Raw genomic sequence first — 21,794 nt, forward strand, 5'->3', positions numbered from 1 at the left:
TCACTAACTTCAACACATGATTGAGTACAGAAACAGTATAGAGTTTCACTAACTTCAACACATGATTGGGTACAGAAACAGTATAGAGTTTCACTAACTTCAACACATAATTGGGTACAAAAACAGTATAGAGTTTCACTAACTTCAACACATAATTGGGTACAAAAACAGTATTGTGTTTCACTAACTTCAACACATGATGGAGTACAGAAACAGTATAGAGTTTCACTAACTTCAACACATGATTGAGTACAGAAACAGTATAGAGTTTCACTAACTTCAACGCATGATTGGGTACAGAAACAGTATAGAGTTTCACTAACTTCAACACATAATTGGGTACAAAACAGTATAGAGTTTCACTAACTTCAACACATAATTGGGTACAAAAACAGTATTGTGTTTCACTAACTTCAACACATGATGGAGTACAGAAACAGTATAGAGTTTCACTAACTTCAACACATGATTGGGTACAGAAACAGTATTGTGTTTCACTTACGTCAATACATGATTGGGTACAGAAACAGTATAGAGTTTCACTAACTTTAACACATGCTTGGGTACAGAAACAATATTGTGTTTCATTTACGTCAACATATGATTGAGTACAGAAACAGTGTAGTGTTTCACTAACTTCAACACATGATTGAGTACAGAAACAGTATAGTGTTTCACTTACGTCAACACATGATTGGGTACAGAAATATTGTAGTGTTTCACTAACTTCAACAGATGATTGAGTACATAAACAGTATAGAGTTTCACTAACTTCAACACATGATTGGGTACAGAAGCAGTATAGAGTTTCACCAACTTCAAGACATGATTGAGTACAAAAACAGTACAGAGTTTCACCAACTTCAACACATGATTGAGTACAAAAACAGTATAGTGTTTCACTAACTTCAACACATGATTGAGTATAGAAACCGTAAACAGTTTCACTAACTTCAACACATGATTGAGTACAGAAGCAGTATAGAGTTTCACCAACTTCAAGACATGATTGAGTACAAAAACAGTATAGAGTTTCACTAACTTAAACACATGATTGAGTACAGAAACAGTATAGAGTTTCACTAACTTCAACACATGATTGAGTACAGAAACAGTATAGAGTTTCACTAACTTCAACGCATGATTGGGTACAGAAACAGTATAGAGTTTCACTAACTTCAACACATAATTGGGTACAAAAACAGTATAGAGTTTCACTAACTTCAACACATAATTGGGTACAAAAACAGTATTGTGTTTCACTAACTTCAACACATGATGGAGTACAGAAACAGTATAGAGTTTCACTAACTTCAACACATGATTGGGTACAGAAACAGTATTGTGTTTCACTTACGTCAATACATGATTGGGTACAGAAACAGTATAGAGTTTCACTAACTTTAACACATGCTTGGGTACAGAAACAATATTGTGTTTCATTTACGTCAACATATGATTGAGTACAGAAACAGTGTAGTGTTTCACTAACTTCAACACATGATTGAGTACAGAAACAGTATAGTGTTTCACTTACGTCAACACATGATTGGGTACAGAAATATTGTAGTGTTTCACTAACTTCAACAGATGATTGAGTACATAAACAGTATAGAGTTTCACTAACTTCAACACATGATTGGGTACAGAAGCAGTATAGAGTTTCACCAACTTCAAGACATGATTGAGTACAAAAACAGTACAGAGTTTCACCAACTTCAACACATGATTGAGTACAAAAACAGTATAGTGTTTCACTAACTTCAACACATGATTGAGTATAGAAACCGTAAACAGTTTCACTAACTTCAACACATGATTGAGTACAGAAGCAGTATAGAGTTTCACCAACTTCAAGACATGATTGAGTACAAAAACAGTATAGAGTTTCACTAACTTAAACACATGATTGAGTACAGAAACAGTATAGTGTTTCACTAACTTAAACACATGATTGAGTACAGAAACAGTATAGTGTTTCACTAACTTCAACACATGATTGAGTACAGAAAGCGTATAGAGTTTCACGAAGTTCAACACATGATTGAGTACAGAAACAGTATAGTGTTTCACTAACTTCAACACATGATTGAGTACAGAAGCAGTGTAGTGTTTCACTAACTTCAACACATGATTGAGTACAGAAACAGTATAGAGTTTCACTAACTTCAACACATGATTGGGTACAGGAACAGTATTGTGTTTCACTTACGTCAACACATGATTGAGTACACAAACAGTGTAGTGTTTCACTAACTTCAACACATGATTGAGTACAAAAACAGTATAGTGTTTCACTAACTTAAACACATGATTGAGTACACAAACAGTGTAGTGTTTCACTAACTTCAACACATGATTGAGTACAGAAGCAGTGTAGTGTTTCACTAACTTCAAGACATGATTGAGTACAGAAACAGTATAGAGTTTCACTAGCTTCAACACATGATTGGGTACAGAAACAGTGTAGTGTTTCACTAACTTCAACACATGATTGAGTACAGAAACAGTATTGTGTTTCACTTACATCAACAAATGATTGAGTACAGAAACAGTGTAGTGTTTCACTAACTTCAACACATGATTGAGTACAGAAATATTGTAGTGTTTCACTAACTTCAACACATGATTGGGTACAGAAACAGTATAGTGTTTCACTAACTTCAACACATGATTGAGTACAAAAACAGTATAGTGTTTCACTAACTTAAACACATGATTGAGTACACAAACAGTGTAGTGTTTCACTAACTTCAACACATGATTGAGTACAGAAGCAGTGTAGTGTTTCACTAACTTCAAGACATGATTGAGTACAGAAACAGTATAGAGTTTCACTAGCTTCAACACATGATTGGGTACAGAAACAGTGTAGTGTTTCACTAACTTCAACACATGATTGAGTACAGAAACAGTATTGTGTTTCACTTACATCAACAAATGATTGAGTACAGAAACAGTGTAGTGTTTCACTAACTTCAACACATGATTGAGTACAGAAATATTGTAGTGTTTCACTAACTTCAACACATGATTGGGTACAGAAACAGTGTAGTGTTTCACTAACTTTGACACATGATTGAGTACAGAAACCGTATAGAGTTTCACGAACTTCAACACATGATATCCATCAAGACAACTCATCGTATCAGGCTTAAACTGCGGGCTTTATAATTGAGATACAAATAATTTTGAAACTAGCGTTATTAAGTTTAAACGCTTTCAGTGAAACCTGAAGTCATACAAAGAAAAGGAATTCAACTTTTAGTTGTAGGTAACTTTTTCTTGAGAGGAACTCACTACTTCTGTAGTGTATTAAACTCTTCCTTGTTCCTATACGTTTTGACATTGAAATACCTACATCATACTTTTCAGTTGTTTTATTACTTGTGTATTTTACAACGGTCTTAACACAAGTTTAGTTTCTTCTGTGTGGTACTACACCTGATCTTCTTGAAGAACATTTCCCTGGTAACAGATTATAACAAACAACGACCACGTGGATCCTACACACTAGTAGTGTTAGAACATATTGAGAATCAATTAATTAATTAATGAGACAGTCATCACGGAGTGGTACGGTGAAGCTTGCTATATGGGGTGAGGTTGAAGAACAGGGGATATTTGATCGGTAGATTGCGTGGCACAAGGTACTGTATAACTGGTAATAAGTTTTTAAAGGCCTAACTTTACTGATCGTATGCTACTGGTCACCACTAAAAAAAAAACAATAACATCTCAACCTCATGCTACTGTAGATGAGGCCTATTGCACAGTTCCAGAGTTTAACACACAAAGCACCGGTTCGAACCTTACCTAAGTCACATATATACAATGTCAGTTATCACAGTACATGACGCATTTCCTTCTACACAAGTTCAGAAATTTGTTTTCACAGGGAATGGAGTTTACAAGTGTTTGTATTTAATATTAATTAACAGGTAGGAAAGCTTCATAATCCAAGTGCCTTTACTAGTCATTAACAACTTACACAACACCCTGAGGACATAGAAGCTTTGATGTTTACAGTGAGTGAGAAACGCATAAAAAACCTTTGATAAGAAGAAAACATAAGCCTAAAACGACTGTGACTGACAATAAGGTGGAATATATGGACGACTGTTGAGCCCGACCCAAACTGTACAAAGTGTTAGAAGTTAATCACTGTGGGACCTCACTGCTTCATATTCTAGGCTTGACATAACTCACTGAAGTACAATAAAAAGATGAAGTAAAAGACGGTTGGAAGAAACCCAGTCCACTTAGCTATAAAATATTATCTTTATTCTCCCAATCAAGATAACGAGTAAACGTAACATCACCTGCAGTGAAAAACAAAACGATACCTTCCGTTCAGCTGTGCTGTACTCCTCTTACGAGGAGCATGACTCAGTAAAGAAATAGCGCCATCTAGTGGAACAAACTGAACATTTTCAGTGTGATAGAGACATTTTAGTACGATAAAAGAATTAAAGGCTGTTACTCTATAACCTCACTGAAATTACCTTCGCTGTAATACGTCATTGCTGGTTATCATATAATTCTGTCGTTAATGTGAAAGAATCCATTGGTTTTGCACTTAAAGTTAAAATACAACCACATTGTTTATTTAGTGAAAATTAACTCTAAACTAGAGTTGTAATGGATATAGCTCCCGAATCTCAGTAAAATATTTATTTTATATCAGTAATATTTTCCCATACTAGTGATAAGACTTGTTTCATTCAGGTTGTATTGTTACAGTCTCGATGAATAGTCGACCTACAGTACGGGCCCTAACAAAAATTTGATAGACGTATGGTAAGCAAATGCGAATTGTGATTCTCCTAAATATTATAGACTTTACAAGAAGATGGTTATTACAATATTACAGACTTTACAGGAAGATGATTATTACAATATTATAAACTTTACAGAAAGATGATTATTACAATATTATAGACTTTACAGGAAGATGATTATTACAATATCATAGACTTTGCAGGGAGATGATTATTACAATAATACAGACTTTACAGGAAGATGATTATTACAATATTACAGACTTTACAGGAAGATGATTATTACAATATTATAGACTTAACAGGAAGATGATTATTACAGTATTATAGACTTTACAGGAAGATGATTAATACAATATTATAGACTTTACAAGAAGATGATTATTACAATAATATAGACTTTACAGGAAGATGATTATTACGATATTACAGACTTTACAGGAAAATGATTATTACAATATTACAGACTTTACAGGAAGATGATTATTACAATATTACAGACTTTACAGAAAGATGATTATTGCAATATTATAGACTTTACAGGAAGATGATTATTACAATATCATAGACTTTACAGGAAGATGATTATTACATTAATACAGACTTTACAGGAAGATGATTATTACAATATTATAGACTTAACAGAAAGATGATTATTACAATATTATAGACTTAACAGGAAGATGATTATTACAGTATTATAGACTTTACAGGAAGATGATTAATACAATATTATAGACTTTACAGGAAGATGATTATTACAATAATATAGACTTTACAGGAAGATGATTATTACGATATTACAGACTTTACAGGAAAATGATTATTACAATATTACAGACTTTACAGGAAGATGATTATTACAATATTATAGACTTTACAGGAAGATGATTATTACAATATCATAGACTTTACAGGAAGATGATTATTACATTAATACAGACTTTACAGGAAGATGATTATTACAATATTATAGACTTAACAGGAAAATGATTATTACAATATTATAGACTTAACAGGAAGATGATTAATACAATATTATAGACTTTACAGAAAGATGATTATTACAATATTATAGACTTTACAGGAAGATGATTATTACAATAACATAGACTTTACAGGAAGATGATTATTACGATATTACAGACTTTACAGGAAAATGATTATTACAATATTACAGACTTTACAGGAAGATGATTATTACAATATTACAGACTTTACAGGAAGATGATTATTACGATATTACAGACTTTACAGGAAGATGATTATTACAATATTATAAACTTTACAGGAAGATGGTTATTACAATATCATAGACTTTGCATGGAGATGATTATTACAATAATACAGACTTTACAGGAAGATGATTATTACAATATTACAGACTTTACAGGAAGATGATTATTACAATATTACAGACTTTACAGGAAGATGATTATTACAATATTACAGACTTAACAGGAAGATGATTATTACAATATCATAGACTTTACAGGAAGATGATTATTACATTAATACAGACTTTACAGGAAGATGATTATTACAATATTATAGACTTAACAGGAAGATGATTATTACAATATTATAGACTTAACAGGAAGATGATTATTACAGTATTATAGACTTTACAGGAAGATGATTATTACGATATTACAGACTTTACAGGAAAATGATTATTACAATATTACAGACTTTACAGGAAGATGATTATTACAATATTATAGACTTTACAGGAAGATGATTATTGCAATATTATATACTTTACAGGAAAATGATTATTACAATATTACAGACTTTAGAGGAAGATGATAATTACAATATTATAGATTTTACAGGAATATGATTATTACAATATTATAAACTTTACAGGAAGATGATTATTACGATATCATAGACTTTGCAGGAAGACGATTATTACAATAATACAGACTTTACAGGAAGACGATTATTACAATATTACAGACTTTACAGGAAGATGATTATTACATTAATACAGACTTTACAGGAAGATAATTATTACAATATTACAGACTTTACAGGAAGATGATTATTACAATATTACAGACTTTACAGGAAGATGATTATTACAATATTACAGACTTTACAGGAAGATGATTATTACAATATTATAGACTTTACAGGAAGATGATTATTACAATATTATAGACTTTACAGGAAGATGATTATTGCAATACTATAGACTTTACAGGAAGATGATTATTACAATAATACAGACTTTACAGGAAGACGATTATTACAATATTACAGACTTTACAGGAAGACGATTATTACAATATTACAGACTTTACAGGAAGATGATTATTACATTAATACAGACTTTAGAGGAAGATGATTATTACAATAATACAGACTTTACAGGAAGATTATTACTACAATAATACAGACTTTACAGGAAGATGATTATTACAATATTACAGACTTTAGAGGAAGATGATTATTACATTAATATAGACTTTACAGGAAGATGATTATTACAATAATACAGACTTTACAGGAAGATTATTATTACAATAATACAGACTTTACAGGAAGATGATTATTACAATATTACAGACTTTACAGGAAGATGATTATTACAATAATACAGACTTTACAGGAAGATGATTATTGCAATATTATAGACTTTACAGGAAGATGATTATTACAATAATACAGACTTTACAGGAAGATGATTATTGCAATATTATAGACTTTACAGGAAGATGATTATTGCAATATTATAGACTTTACAGGAAGATGACTATTTCGATCTTCTTACATCCGAAAAATAGATTATTTTCTCTGTAATAAAATAGTGGGCGGTGAAACAGTCAGGCACTATTAGTATGAACATGTAAAGAAACTTCTTTTCTTTTATCATTTCTTCAGAACTTGATAACTCCAAGCGAGACGTTCTGAAAGCCTCGTAGAGTCGTAGATCACACAATGTAGTCTTTTGTGCTAAGGTTCTTGATATATCCCAGACTTCCATTCGGGACTCGGAGAGGAACAACAAACACATATCCATTCACAGTGTCATGTAACGTTTACTTTCACAGAGTAACCGATACCATTGTAACAATAAAAACAAAGTAACTGTAGCAGAAAAAACCACGAACGAATAAGCTTCACAAACGAACGTTAAGGTGGGAAACTTCTGGTACAAAAGTTTTATGTTTAATCTAAAACTTCGCTATTTTAAAACAAAAGAACAATTAATAGTTATTGGGAAACCAACCACATGCCTTAAACTTTAGAAAATAATAGTATATACAAGAATAAAGCCTGCTACGAGAAAGCCTGTTTTTTTGTCTGTCAAAGGACTGTAGATTATATACGTATAATAACTTATCACTTATTAAGTTACACAACTTTCATTTTTTTCGTCCAAATGGTTTTTCTTAGAATTAATATCTTCTGTACGTTTGTTTATCAGAGAGAACTTTATTTTATGGTGATAGAAATAAATCAAATCTAGAGTTTAGGCTACATTCTAGCATAGTTTCACTTCAACACTTATTTTTGTTATATATAAATTCTTTATATGCACAAATTTAAGGTGTATTGAATATATGTACAATATATATCACTGTCAGTTACTAAACAGAAATATACATATATATACAAATACGTTCTTGTATACAAAAGAACGACATTAAATATTCAAGTGAAAAAAAATGAATACGCTACATTAACTTAACAAAACGTCTTCTTGTAGGGGAGGTGTAGATCAGTTTACTGATCCATCTCTTGTCTCCTAGCTTCTTGTAGGGGGGGTGTAGATCAGTTTACTGATCCATCTCTTGTCTCCTAACTTCTTGTTTACCAACACTCGGTAAAACACGACGAACCATTATTACGGTATCTCACTTTACAAACGTACTTAAAACCTTCTTAGAGTACAGAGCAACTACTTGAAGCGAAAGTACGTAAACACGGGAGTACCGAATCATGCTGTAAGACTTCCAGACCCTATATGGCTAAGAATGACCTCCAGAAAATAGCTACTGTTGAAGAGTTCCACCCTTTTAGTACCATAAGTAGATGCAAATTTCGGTCAACATTTGCTAAACAGTCCTATTTATTTTCAGATTTAACATTAAAAATTCTTCATGTTTTTTTCTAAGGTATTCAAAGGATGTTTCATCGAAGTAAAGCTGCTCAAGTATTAATCTTATGTCTTCAATATAAATTTGAGGTAAATACTGGAGAGTGAAAGATAAATCACAGAGTAGAAACAAGTGTGAAATTTATAAATGTGTAAAAGATTTATTCTTCTTTGTGAAGTGTTTAACTTAACAGTGTGCGATTGGAAACAGTGTTCTTGAACAGAAACCACTTAAAACGCAAGTTAGAACGTGTGAAATTAGAAACAATAAAGTTATTAAACGACAAAACATAATTCAAAATCATGTTTAAGAACCGATTAAAATTGTTTCCCTTCCTCATCTTCAACAGAGGTACAGAAATATTTAAGTCAATAATTATTTACACCCGTCACACCAAACATGCTCGTCCTTTCAGCCGTCGGTGCGTTATAAAGTTACAGTCAATCCCATTATTCATTGGTAAAATAGTAGCCCAAGAGTTGGCGGTGGGTGATGATGAATAGCCGCCTTTCCTCTAGTCTTACACTGCTAAGTTAGGGACAGCTAGTGCAGATAGCCCTCGTGTAGCTTTGCGCGAAATTCAAACCAAACCCATTATTATTTCTCTCTCTCTGTATGGGTATTTGGGTGTTGATGTTTATCTACCCAGGAGGGTCAGGTTTTGTTAACCTCTTCCTCCTTCCTTCAAATGTTGGTTTTACAACCGTCAAGTGTATTTATACATGGTACACGAGGGCCAGAATAACCCACACTTACTCAGGTCCCTTTCAGGGCAATGTTCATTCACAATCTACACATACACTTGGTACAAATAAAACATTTCTCTTATAGTTCCATAGATTATTTACACTTTCATTAGTTAGGTATTAATTATAAAACGTTTACATAAAAAACCCTTTCAATGTTTTGTAATTAATCCCTAATCTAATGTGGAGTCTAGTTTATAGGTGGCCTTTTGTTTAGTTATTTAGAAAATATATATTCACTGGGGAAAGGTGCTTAGGTCTATCCTCGTCATGTAAACTACCTGTCAAGTTCGCTTACTAGTTCATTTTTGTCAAAATAACTTATTGTACTATGTAGGAGTCTATCTGCTATTGTTTCTATGCGTGCGTATTTACGCATGAATTCAGATGTTGTTCTGGGTACTTTATAAGCTGTTGTGAGTAGTGTATTTTGCATTGTTTGTAGTTTTGGTTGAAGTGGTTTTTTGCTTACATTTATCCATACAGGGGCTGCATAGTCAATGACGGGTCTAATGTATGTTTTATATATTTTCATAATGTTGTCTGCTGTAGCTCCACTTTTTTGCCAGTTAGATTCCTAGCATAGTTTGTTCTTCGCCAAATTTTTGTTCTAATATTATTTATGTGGTTTACCCACGTTAAGTTTTGATTAAACGTAAGTCCTAAAAATTTTGCTGATGTAACAGTCTGGAGTAGTTCTCCATTCATATGTATCTGTTGTTGTGCATTTTATGTTTAGTTAACTTTGTGAGTACTGCTAGTTGTGTTTATTTTGATTACTGTTACGTTCTATTTTAAGCATTTTAAATTCGTCACCTTATACCACGCCATCTGCTGGGTCATTGTCCACCTATAGATACATGTGCTTGGTAAATTAGAGGAAGTTGTTAAACTGTTGAAACTTTCTCTTAGGACGGTAAAGTTCAGTATTCATTATATTACACAAAGTGATTTTGTTGTCCAATCCGAGAAGACTAAGTCGTTTCTTTTAAATTAGACAATTAAAAAGTATAATAAACCTATTTATTCCAATACGTATTATTATTTTTTTACAATTCAGTTTCCTTTACGACTATAGTTTAAAATGATTAATTTAAGAAGTAAAGAAGTAAAGCACAAAATATTTCTTCAATTTGTGAAAACAAAGTTTTTTTATAGTAATCTGTAGTTAAGGACAAAACTATACATTGAGATACCGATGCTCTGCCCACCACGGGTATTAAAACCCGGATTCTAGCGTTATGAGTCCTCAGACAAATCGTAGTGTCACTGGGAGGGGACGTTTATTTCTATAAAATTATCTAACAGACTAGTGGGATGTCCAACATTACCGTCTTATTGGAGACACAAGGGAAAATTAGTGTATTACTCACGGGACAAACGTGTAGTTAAAAAATCTTGCATTCAAATATTTGCATCTTTTGAACTGATAGACTTGAGGTGAGTTTGTTTTTGTTTGTTTGTTTTTTAAATTTCGCGCAAAGCTACAAGAGAGCTATCTGCGCTAGCCGTCCCTAATTTAGCAGTGTAAGACTAGAGGGAAGACAGCAAGTCACTACCCACCGCCAACTCTTGGGGTATTCTTTTATTAACGTATAGTGGGATTGACCGTCACATATAACGCTTCCACGGCTGAAAGGGCGAGTATGTTTGGTACGACGGGGATTCGAACCCGCGACCATCAGATTACGAATCAAACGCCTTAACCCACCTAGTTATGTCGGACCAGAGGTGAAAGCTAGTCAACTGTACACCAACTGCCAGTGTTTTCGTCTAATCGAATGGTAAAATTTGACCGTCTGTTTAAAATAAATAAATTACATAAGGTATTCGCTTTTGTTGTATATTAGTTGTAATTATGAATCGTCCTAATAATAAACTACCCATTTAGTTACAACTGTATATATTTTTCGAAACTGAGCTGATTAAAAGTAGCGCCTTAAGTTAGATTTACTTAATAAATCACAATAAATTTTAATCATACATGCTCGTCCTTTCAGCCGTAGGGGCGTAATAATGTTACAGTTAATCGCACTAGTCGTTGGTAAAAGAGTATCCCAAAAGTTGGTGGTAAGTGACGATGACCAGCTGCCTTTCCTCTAGTGTTTCACTGTTAAATTAGGGACGGCTAGCGCAGATATCCCTCGTGTAACTTTGCGCGAAATTCAAAACAAACTTAAGCATGCACAAATTACTTTTTCGAAGCTGACTCGTGTACCAACCGGTAGAACACAGCAGCTGATCGTTCAGTACATACGAAAACTGAGAGACGGGTGTTAAAATAAACTTTAAATAATAGCAAAAAGTGAATAAGTTTCTTGTAATGTGCTCTTTAAAAGAAGCATTTTGACATATAATTTTTGTTTGTACTTTTTAATTGTTCACGAGACACAGTGTGTGGCAGACATTTGGGTGTCATGTATATAGATCGCTATATACAGTACACTGTGTCTTGTACAGAAGAGTATTTATAGAGTTCAAGGAAGGTAGTTTAGTGAAAGAACAGTCAATCAGTTATAAATTTTGTGGTCGTAACGTGAAACATATTACCTCACGGTTACTAGGTAAAATATATTATCTCATATTAACATTAACTTTGCTGTCAAGTTCGAGCATCAGTCGTGTCTTGTCCAGTAAGGAGTGACATAAAATGGGTGGTTTAGTCGACTTAATTCGTGAACACTTTTAACTTGGTTAAAGATTACAGTGTACAACAAACTTTCCCGCCTAAAAAGCTCTCTTTGTTTGCATCCTTTGTTATTTAAAGGGGTGGAACAGTCCGAAACTGCTATATTGGCCTGTTTTTAAGTAGGCTTAACATTATCAAACACAGACATAGAATAATTAAACTAGCTTCAGTTACCTGGAAAAACATACAACACGACGGCGTACAATAATGTGGAAATTGAACTTAAATTAACGTACTACTTACTGTAAGGGGCGCAGAAATCTGCCAAAACTAACTTCTCTAATTTCAAGTCTTCCGGTAATCTGTTCCATTTACTATGATTTTTCGCTAACATCCACTCACTTCTTTATTTTATTATGACGTATATTTGACTCATGTCATATATTTTGTTTACTCTCTTTATAGCTGTTTTTTTTTTTAACAAGCACGACATAACAATTCTGATATCAGTTATATTTCTACCGTTTCTGTAATCACTGATACACAAAATGTACACCCACCTTGACACGCAGGACAACATTCTCCAGGTCTAGGTGGCTGAGGATTGCGGCAAGGAACGTGGCAGTGAAGCCTAGCTTCCGTTAGGATCCCAGACTTAAAAACGAATTAAATTAATTAATCAATAATCAAACATTTTCATTTATTAAAAATTGTTATATGTGATAAATACACTACAATAATTTCCTCTTTCAACGATTGACTGTACAATAAAAAAGTAAAAAAAAAATTCTGTATTCAAAAATTGGAATTTAAATAATGAAAATAATTAAAATATATCTTATTTAATAACGTGATATATATATACATGTAATGAAAACATTTCAAAACTTCACCTAAATAAACGTGCATTAGAAATAAAAAAAGATTCTAAAATATGAAATATGCGTTATAGATATTCTAATATTAACATCAATATTAATTACAGTAAAGAAAAACTAATACTTTAAAAAAACCGAAGGTAGAAATACATTACATGAAAACTTGTCATTCAAGCTCTATTAAACATTAATAGTAAATATAAACGACATCTACAGCATAAAAACGGTACTTCACGCACAATCATTGAATAGTCTTAACTAACAAAAATATTTATAACATAACACTGGCTTGCGATTGTTTTATCGTATTGAAATCTTTACATGTTCTACAGTAATTCCTGTACGCTGAAACCGCGAGTTATGTTCATTTTTCTCCATCACGTACAGATTTTTTCACAAAATGTCGTGTTTATTTTTACATAAGAGAGTCTTTTCACTGAAATCAGGTCACATTTTGCTATGTTTAAAATGTTAACAACCACTGTCTATAGATTTCTCTAGACCAATCGCGACGTGAAATCTTATCGATCGTTCTAGAACCCAAACATGATAATAAAAAAATTGTTCACTTTAGTGACTGAAGTAATAATTTGGCCTAATTAAGATTTTTTTACAGTGTGTAAAAAAAATCCTTACGTGATGTAAAAAATAAATATTATTTTCCAAGTCTGCGTACCTAAATTATGTAAAATCCGACATTAAAACCAAAACGAAGTTTATTAGGTTTAAAGTCGCAGGCCAGTGTTATTAATAACTGTAATTCTTTTACCAAAAATAATTATATTTGTAAGGAATGAATGAACACTATTCACATTATTGTAGAAAATAATATTTTTGATTTACTTTGACCAAATGAATTTCATTCACTTCAATAGATGAAAATAACACCGTTCACTTTATTTATAAAACAGTCGAGTTCCTTTTACTTTTAGCAAGTTGTTAATTATCAGCTTTTTAATGAGAGGCCCGGCAAGATGGTTAAGGCACTTGACTCGTAATCTGAGAGTCGCGGCTTCGAATCCCCACCACACCAAACATGCTCGCCCTCTCAGCCGTATGGGCGTTATAAGTTACGGTTAGTTCCATTATTCGTTGGTAAAAGAGTATTTCAAGAGTTACCGATAGATCGTGATGACTAGCAGCCTTTCCTTTAGTCTCAGACAGCTAAATTATTAATGGCTAGTGCAGATAGTTCTCGTGTAGTTCTGCGCAAAATTCAGAAACAAAGAAACAAACCCTGAGATATAACCAAAGCATTACTCTGTTTTTATCTCACATGCGAAGATTTTCTTCACCTGCGTAATTACATGAAATTCGAAAAATTCATTCCAAAAATGATCTACTTTCTCAATTTCCTGATGTTATTGGTCTAGTATGGCCTTACATCACTGTGGGTAAGGTATGTTTTTCATTCATCTCTAATGCAATCGATGTCATCAGAAGTGACGTTAGGGAGTTCTTACCAATCTTCTCAGTGCTACGACGGTCTTCATTTTGTGCTTTCAAACTAAGAAAATGTACCAACTAAAGAGAACTTCAAGGGTTCTCATACTTCATTGTTGACGTGAGACATCTTAGATCCTTTAAAAATGTGTGACCTTAAGGATAATGAGATGATCCTTATTTTCTTGCTATCTGACTGAGATATTTTAACTCCTTTAAGAATGTACTCACTAGGGAATGATAAGTTGTTGTTTGGGCTTAATGGCCCAAAGCAAAGGATAATAAGAGGTCTCCAATTTTATTTACTGTCAGACTGAATCATCCTAGGTCCTCTAAGACTGTACCAACTAAAGAATGATAAGAGGTTCAGTGTTCTTTTATTGTCAGACTGAGACATCGTAGGTCCTTTATAAAACTATTAACTAAAGGATAATAAGAGAGTCCTCATATTTACTGTCTGGCTAAGACATCTTAAGTCTTTAAAGAATATATATAAATAAAGGGTTATAAGAGGTCCTCTGCTTTTTACGGTTGGGTTAGACATTCTATATCTTTTATGAAGGTACTAACTAAAGGCGCCTTTCCCCAAAGGTAGGCTATTAAACCTGTGTGTAGCTTGCTAGCCCCCTAGTTAAAAAAAGAGGTGTTAAGTTTCTGGCTTCAGAAGTTTTGAAGTTTCCCTTGTGTCCTCTCCAACAGGAAGCGTGGTATCACGTAAATGATATTCTAGAATCTGGAAATGGAAATTGCTCAAGTCCATTCTTTTCCTTTCACTAACAATTTTTTTTTTCATATAGAATCGTCATACTGTTCTCAACAACTATTTAATTTGGTAATTTAAGGCGTTTACATTAGAAAAACGTATAGGTATTTATGAACAAAAACAGTGCCTTCGTTTATAAAGTGTACATTTAAAGTTGGTAAGACTTGTTTAGGTTTTATGATGAATCCTCTAAAAGTGACCATTACATAATCCACTTTTATTCCTTGATCATGCAACCAACGAATTCCTTGATAGCAGAATATTCTTCAGTAATTCTATCTATAACTGGGCCAATAAAAAGCCAGCAAGAAGATAAATGTTCTTCGACATAAAGTGCCATCTGTACTAAACTGCAGTTGTTGTTCTTGGATACTGAATATTTGAAAAGCTTTAAAAGGTCCATTACTATCTCTTCTACACCAATTATTGAAGGTTTTTTGTTGTTTTTTTGCAAAAGCATTGTACAAAACAGTTTATTTTAGGTTTTCTTATTGATTAAGTTTATTTTATTAAAATTTACAGATTTTACAACACGATGTAACAAGTTTTATCAGTAAAGAACATTTTAATATTTAAATGAACAATCTAACAACTGATAACTGACAGTGATTACTTACGTATGTGTATATTAACTCATGTGAATTGACAGCTTATTTATTTATAGTTGAACAGAAAAAAAGAAACAAAATCTGAGTAAGTATAAAAAACTACAGAATATTTTATACACTATTTACACAAGGTTAGAAATGTATGAATAAATAACAACCAAAGATAAACACAGATGTACTTGTGTGTTTGTTAACTGCGAGACTGTTTGATTTCATTAATAAAGCTTCTCTAATTTTTCTTATGTTAGTGTCAGACCCATGTTTTAGTACTGTGAAGCTGTGTTCGCAAAAACTGTTTGTGTTTACTCATGAATTTGGGAAGGTGTTCTTTCAAACTGATCTCCAAATTACGTCCTGTTTTACCTATGTGCAAGACTGGACAAATGTCACACTGTATTTTGTAAATGTTTCCTGGTGAGGGGGGTTTGTTATATAGCTTTCTTAGCACGTATATAATTTTCATTTCAAGGGTAAAAACGAATCTGCAGGTCATATTAAGGTTTATTTACGTACCAGTCTTTTCCAAGTTTCTGATCGAAGTGTACTAACATTTGAGACTCGGCATGACCAGGTGGTTAAGGCACTTGACTCGTAATCCGAGGGTCGCGGGTCCGAATCCCCATCACACCTAACATGCTCGCCCTTTCAGCCTTGGGTGTGTTATAATGTGACGGTCAATCCCACTATTCATTGTTAAAAGAGTAGCATAAGAGTTGGCGGTGGGTAGTGATGACTAGCTGTCTTCCCTTTAGTCTTACACTGCTAAATTAGGGACGGCTAGCGCAGATAGCCCTCGTATAGCTTTGTGTGAAATTCAAAATAAACCAAACCAAACTAACAGTTGCTATATTTGGGATGGTCACGTGAGTGGGTTTTGTTTTGTGGAGTTTGTTAGTTTGTTAAACTCTTATCATCTGTGTTTTTAAGTTTCTATCACTATAACTACTTTACTAGAAAAATGATTAACACTACTAAGTATTGAGTTAAGTCCGCACCTTCTTTATCGATGTTTTCTTTACCGTTAAAACTTATGTAGTTGAGAAAGACTGGAATGTCTTATCTGTTCTAGAAACAAATCTTACTTACTGTAAAAGCTGTAAATTTTGTAATTTAAATATTCCAATATCTTCCTATCCTTTGTGACCTTTTCCAGAAACGTATGCCTAAACATTATTCCAAATATTTATACTATTGTCAGGAGCATAACTGAACAATTAGAGACTGGTCACGAGGGCAACAAATGATCTGTAACCCGAAGTCTATAATTATTTTATTTTAGCCCATCCTTCTGTTTTCATATTTATTAAAATCTGATTACTTAAAATAGTCATTGTGTATTTAACTTATACCCGATGGCCTTGATATAGGGCCCGGCATGGCCAAGCGTGTTAAGGCGTGCGACTCGTAATCTGAGGGTCGCGGGTTCGCATTCCGGTCGCGCCAAACATGCTCGCCCTCCCAGTCGTGGGGGCGTTATAATGTGACGGTCAATCCCACTATTCGTTGGTAAAAGAGTAGCCCAAGAGTTGGCGGTGGGTGGTGATGACTAGCCTTCCCTCTAGTCTTACACTGCTAAATTAGGGACGGCTAGCACAGGTAGCCCTCGTGTAGCTTTGTGCAAAATTCCAAAACAAACAATCAAAGGCCTTGATATAAATCAAGGTTTAACATTTCATTGAAAATTTGGACCTAATTTTAAGAATCAATAATAAATCAACATCATTATGAAATTGTTAAATGTTCACAACACAACAACTCATCACCATGTTATCATACCAATAAATACATAATGTGCGCACATGGGTAGCTTTAAGCACATAATTTATCTAAAAGGTTCGCGAGCTTTCAAACATTGTTCTATATTAGGTCTAAATACATCAGCTGTGATGCAAAAATTATTGTCTGAAAAAGTTTATGGATCAATGTTGTCTTTTCTTCTTCTTTTTAACGCAACAGTAAACAAATTTCATACCATGTGATCCATTCTCGGCCAATGGTGGCTAAGAATTCATGTTAGAGGTAAAGAACAATAATTGATGATAGATAGTTCTTGATATGTGTATGCTAACATTTTCTAGCTGCCAACATCACTAAAATAACACCATTCGTTTCTGCATGTCCGAACACGAGTGCTTTAGAGGAACAACATATAATTTTTTGTGAGATCCTCATACCAGACAAACGTCTTCACTTCACCTTTCATCATTCTGAACAGTATTGGCAGGTGCAACTTCTTAATGTTCTCAGTAGTGTATTCATGGGTCTTAAACATCAGATATGATGTCACTTACTTTGGATTTAAATATGGAAAACTCCTCAACTGTTTGACAGTCAGTCATGGTAATGTGGGTCTAGACCATCTGGTGTGATGTTTAATTGTTTAATAGGAGAGTTCGATCTTAACTTTAGTGTCAGCTAACTCAAGAGTATAGCGGTACATTCAAACAACTGTACAACAACTAGTAATAATATATTTTGAAGCAACCGCAGTCTTTGATATCAACTTTCCTAAACACAGTATTGAACTCAGAGAGTGTACAGGAAGTATTTCCTTCCGGACATGATATCCCTCAATGGCGTTAATTATTTTAATTAAGTACAGTGTTTCCCATTTATTTTCTAATTTGAATCAACCCTCCCCCTAGTGATTAAACAGCTTCAACTGTAATTATTAATTCTTCTGACAAACCAACTAAACGATTAGTTGTGTGATAAGTCAGCTGAACATAGGGGGCACCATATAATGTTAACTACATATACAACCTTGCTTTACTATTCTGCCTTAAAGTTGCTGAAAATGAAATCGTAGACAAAACTAAAATTCAAAAGAAAAAGATATGCACAGTTCGAGCCACAATGGATAACTATTAAAAAAACAGATGATTTATGATACAAAAAATATAAAAATTAGGTTGAAAACTTCAAAAATACAAGTCATTCGAAAACCTGAAGACTGCTGTAATATTTTTAAAAATTATAATTCTACTTAATTAGGACTTTTGTTTTACTTGACAAGAATATGTCAGACAGGGGTCGTTGCTATCCACCCATTCGGTTTCACTTTCATGGAACTCTCCGTTTAAATAACAACCTGAAAATAAAAAAAAATAATTTTTGGCAACTTTCAAAACAGTGTTTAGTTGTCATCAAATATCTACTTTCAAGTTTCGAGCTTAGTTGAAGTAACAAGTTCCCAACTTTATTACTACTAGATGTAATATACTCCTCACTATTTGTTAGACGGTTTTTAACTTCAAGTTTTTATTTTCGAGATCAGTTGTAAATTTGGTTACATTCAAAAAGTTAAACTGAAATTCTAGTGACATATTAATATCTCAGTTTCATTTGTAGATAAAGTAACTGCATACGGATCTTGAATATACCTACCTTTACATAAATTACAACAGGCACCTTTCTCGTTATGCTGTATGAAATAACATTGTTTGTCACTAAAGCACGCTGTACGCTGACAGGTCACGTGGCCGTTCTAAGAAGAGATAAATAACAAAAACACTAGATTTTTTATAATGCGAATAATTGTTTGTTTTTTATTGTTTTACGAAAATTAACTGCAAAAAGTTACTGAGATAAGAAATAAATGATTCGTTTGTTTTAGCACACGGAACTACATATTAGGCTATGTTTACCGTGGATTATTCCGCCATGGATTTTAGTGTTTACGTCAACAAACGTATAGCACACTCACAGAGGGCCATAAAGGTTTACGGAAACCTAATTGTATACTAATTTACTACACCTATGGACTGTTTATATTTTTACCGGTTTGATAAATAAGCATTTATTCAACGAAGCGCCTCATAGTGACAAACCAGAATTACTCAGTTACAGTGTTTATATGCAAAAACGGCTCGTTTGGGTTGAGAAAATATTTTACACAGAAGGTCGAAACGTTGTTCGCTCTTCTATGTAAAATATTTTCTCAACCCAAACGAGCCGTTTTTGCATATATATTTCTCAACAAGTGGGTTTCTCGATATCACTGAGTTACAGTGTTTGTTTTTTAGCACAAAACTATACTGTGGGCTAACTGTTCTTTGCCCACTGCAGAATATCGCACTCCTGCATTTTAACGCTGTAAATCTTAAAACTTATAGCTGAAGAACTGGAAAACGTAATGAAATAATAAAAAATGGTATTTTGACAAATTGTGTTGCATTCGTTGAACTACCACAAATATTATAATCTAACTGATCATTTACTCTTTTGAAAATAAAAACTAGGCCTACTATAAATTCATAATAAGCTTTGTAATTAAAGGTAGGCATCCAAACTTTAATACCTTACCTGTCAGTTAAATTACTTACTGTTACATTACTTCAGTGTTAGCTAAGTGGATAAAAATAACATACACAAACCATCTTCCCATCCAGTAAGAAATAGCGAAAATAAATTTAAATGTGACGTCATTCTAGCTACAACAGAGAGAACATCACTGAAAAAGCTACAGAGTAACTGTAGGTAATATGGTAAACATGGGTATGTACTATACAGTAGTTGTAGGTAATATGGTAAATATAGAATGGTACTATACAGTAGTTGTAGGTAATATGGTAAATATAGAATTGTATTATACAGTAACTGTAGGTAATATGGTAAATATAGAATGGTACTATACAGTAGTTGTAGGTAATATGGTAAACATAGAATTGTACTATGCAGTAGTTGTATGTAATATGGTAAATTTTGAATTGTCATATACAGTAGGTGTAGGTAATATGGTAAATATAGAATTGTACTATACAGTAACTGTAGGTAATATGGTAAATATAGAATTGTACTACACAGTAGTTGTAAATAATATGGTAAATATAGAATTGTACTATACAGTAGGTGTAGGTAATATGGTAAACATGGGTATGTACTATACAGTAGGTGTAGGTAATATGGTAAATATAGAATTGTACTATACAGTAGTTGTAGGTAATATGGTAAATATAGAATTGTACTATACAGTAACTGTAGGTAACATGGTAAATATAGAATTGTACTATACAGCAGTTGTAGGTAATATGGTAAATATAGAATTGTACTATACAGTAGTTGTAGGTAATATGGTAAATATAGAATTGTACTATACAGTAGGTGTAGGTAATATGGTAAATATAGAATTGTACTATACAGTAGGTGTAGGTAATAAGGTAAATTTAGAATTGTACTATACAGTAGTTGTAGGTAATATGGTAAATATAGAATTATACTATACAGTAGGTGTAGGTAATATGGTAAATATAGAATTATACTATACAGTAGGTGTAGGTAATATGGTAAATATAAAATTGTACCATACAGTAACTGTAGGTAATATGGTAAATATAGAATTGTACTATACAGTAGTTGTAGGTAATATGGTAAACATAGAATTGTACTATACAGTAGGTGTAGGTAATATGGTAAACATGGGTATGTACTATACAGTAGTTGTAGGTAATATGGTAAATATAGAATTGTACTATACAGTAGTTGTAGGTAATATGGTAAATATAGAATTGTACTATACAGTAACTGTAGGTAACATGGTAAATATAGAATTGTACTATACAGCAGTTGTAGGTAATATGGTAAATATAGAATTGTACTATACAGTAGGTGTAGGTAATATGGTAAATATGGAATTGTACTATACAGTAGGTGTAGGTAATATGGTAAATATGGAATTGTACTATACAGTAGGTGTAGGTAATATGGTAAATATAGAATTGTACTATACAGTAACTGTAGGTAATATGATAAATATAGAATTGTACTATACAGTAACTGTAGGTAATATGTTAAATATAGAATTGTACTATACAGTAGGTGTAGGTAATATGGTAAAC

General features: G+C 32.8%; 1 protein-coding gene across 1 annotated transcript in view; it reads right to left on the reverse strand.

Moving 5' to 3' along the window:
* The window catches only part of LOC143256432 (BMP-binding endothelial regulator protein-like), a 68,040-nt gene that overhangs the window by 19,682 nt on the left and 26,564 nt on the right, over window positions 1-21,794 (reverse strand). Inside the window, exons 3-5 of the mRNA XM_076513660.1 lie at window positions 19,345-19,444; window positions 18,966-19,048; window positions 12,826-12,919 (exon numbers count right to left, since the gene is read on the reverse strand). Of these exons, the coding sequence (XP_076369775.1) occupies window positions 12,826-12,919; window positions 18,966-19,048; window positions 19,345-19,444 (277 nt within the window). The remainder of the gene's footprint in view (window positions 1-12,825; window positions 12,920-18,965; window positions 19,049-19,344; window positions 19,445-21,794) is intronic.

This window comes from Tachypleus tridentatus, chromosome 7, assembly GCF_004210375.1.
Source record: "Tachypleus tridentatus isolate NWPU-2018 chromosome 7, ASM421037v1, whole genome shotgun sequence".
Taxonomy (NCBI): Eukaryota; Metazoa; Arthropoda; class Merostomata; order Xiphosura; family Limulidae; genus Tachypleus; species Tachypleus tridentatus.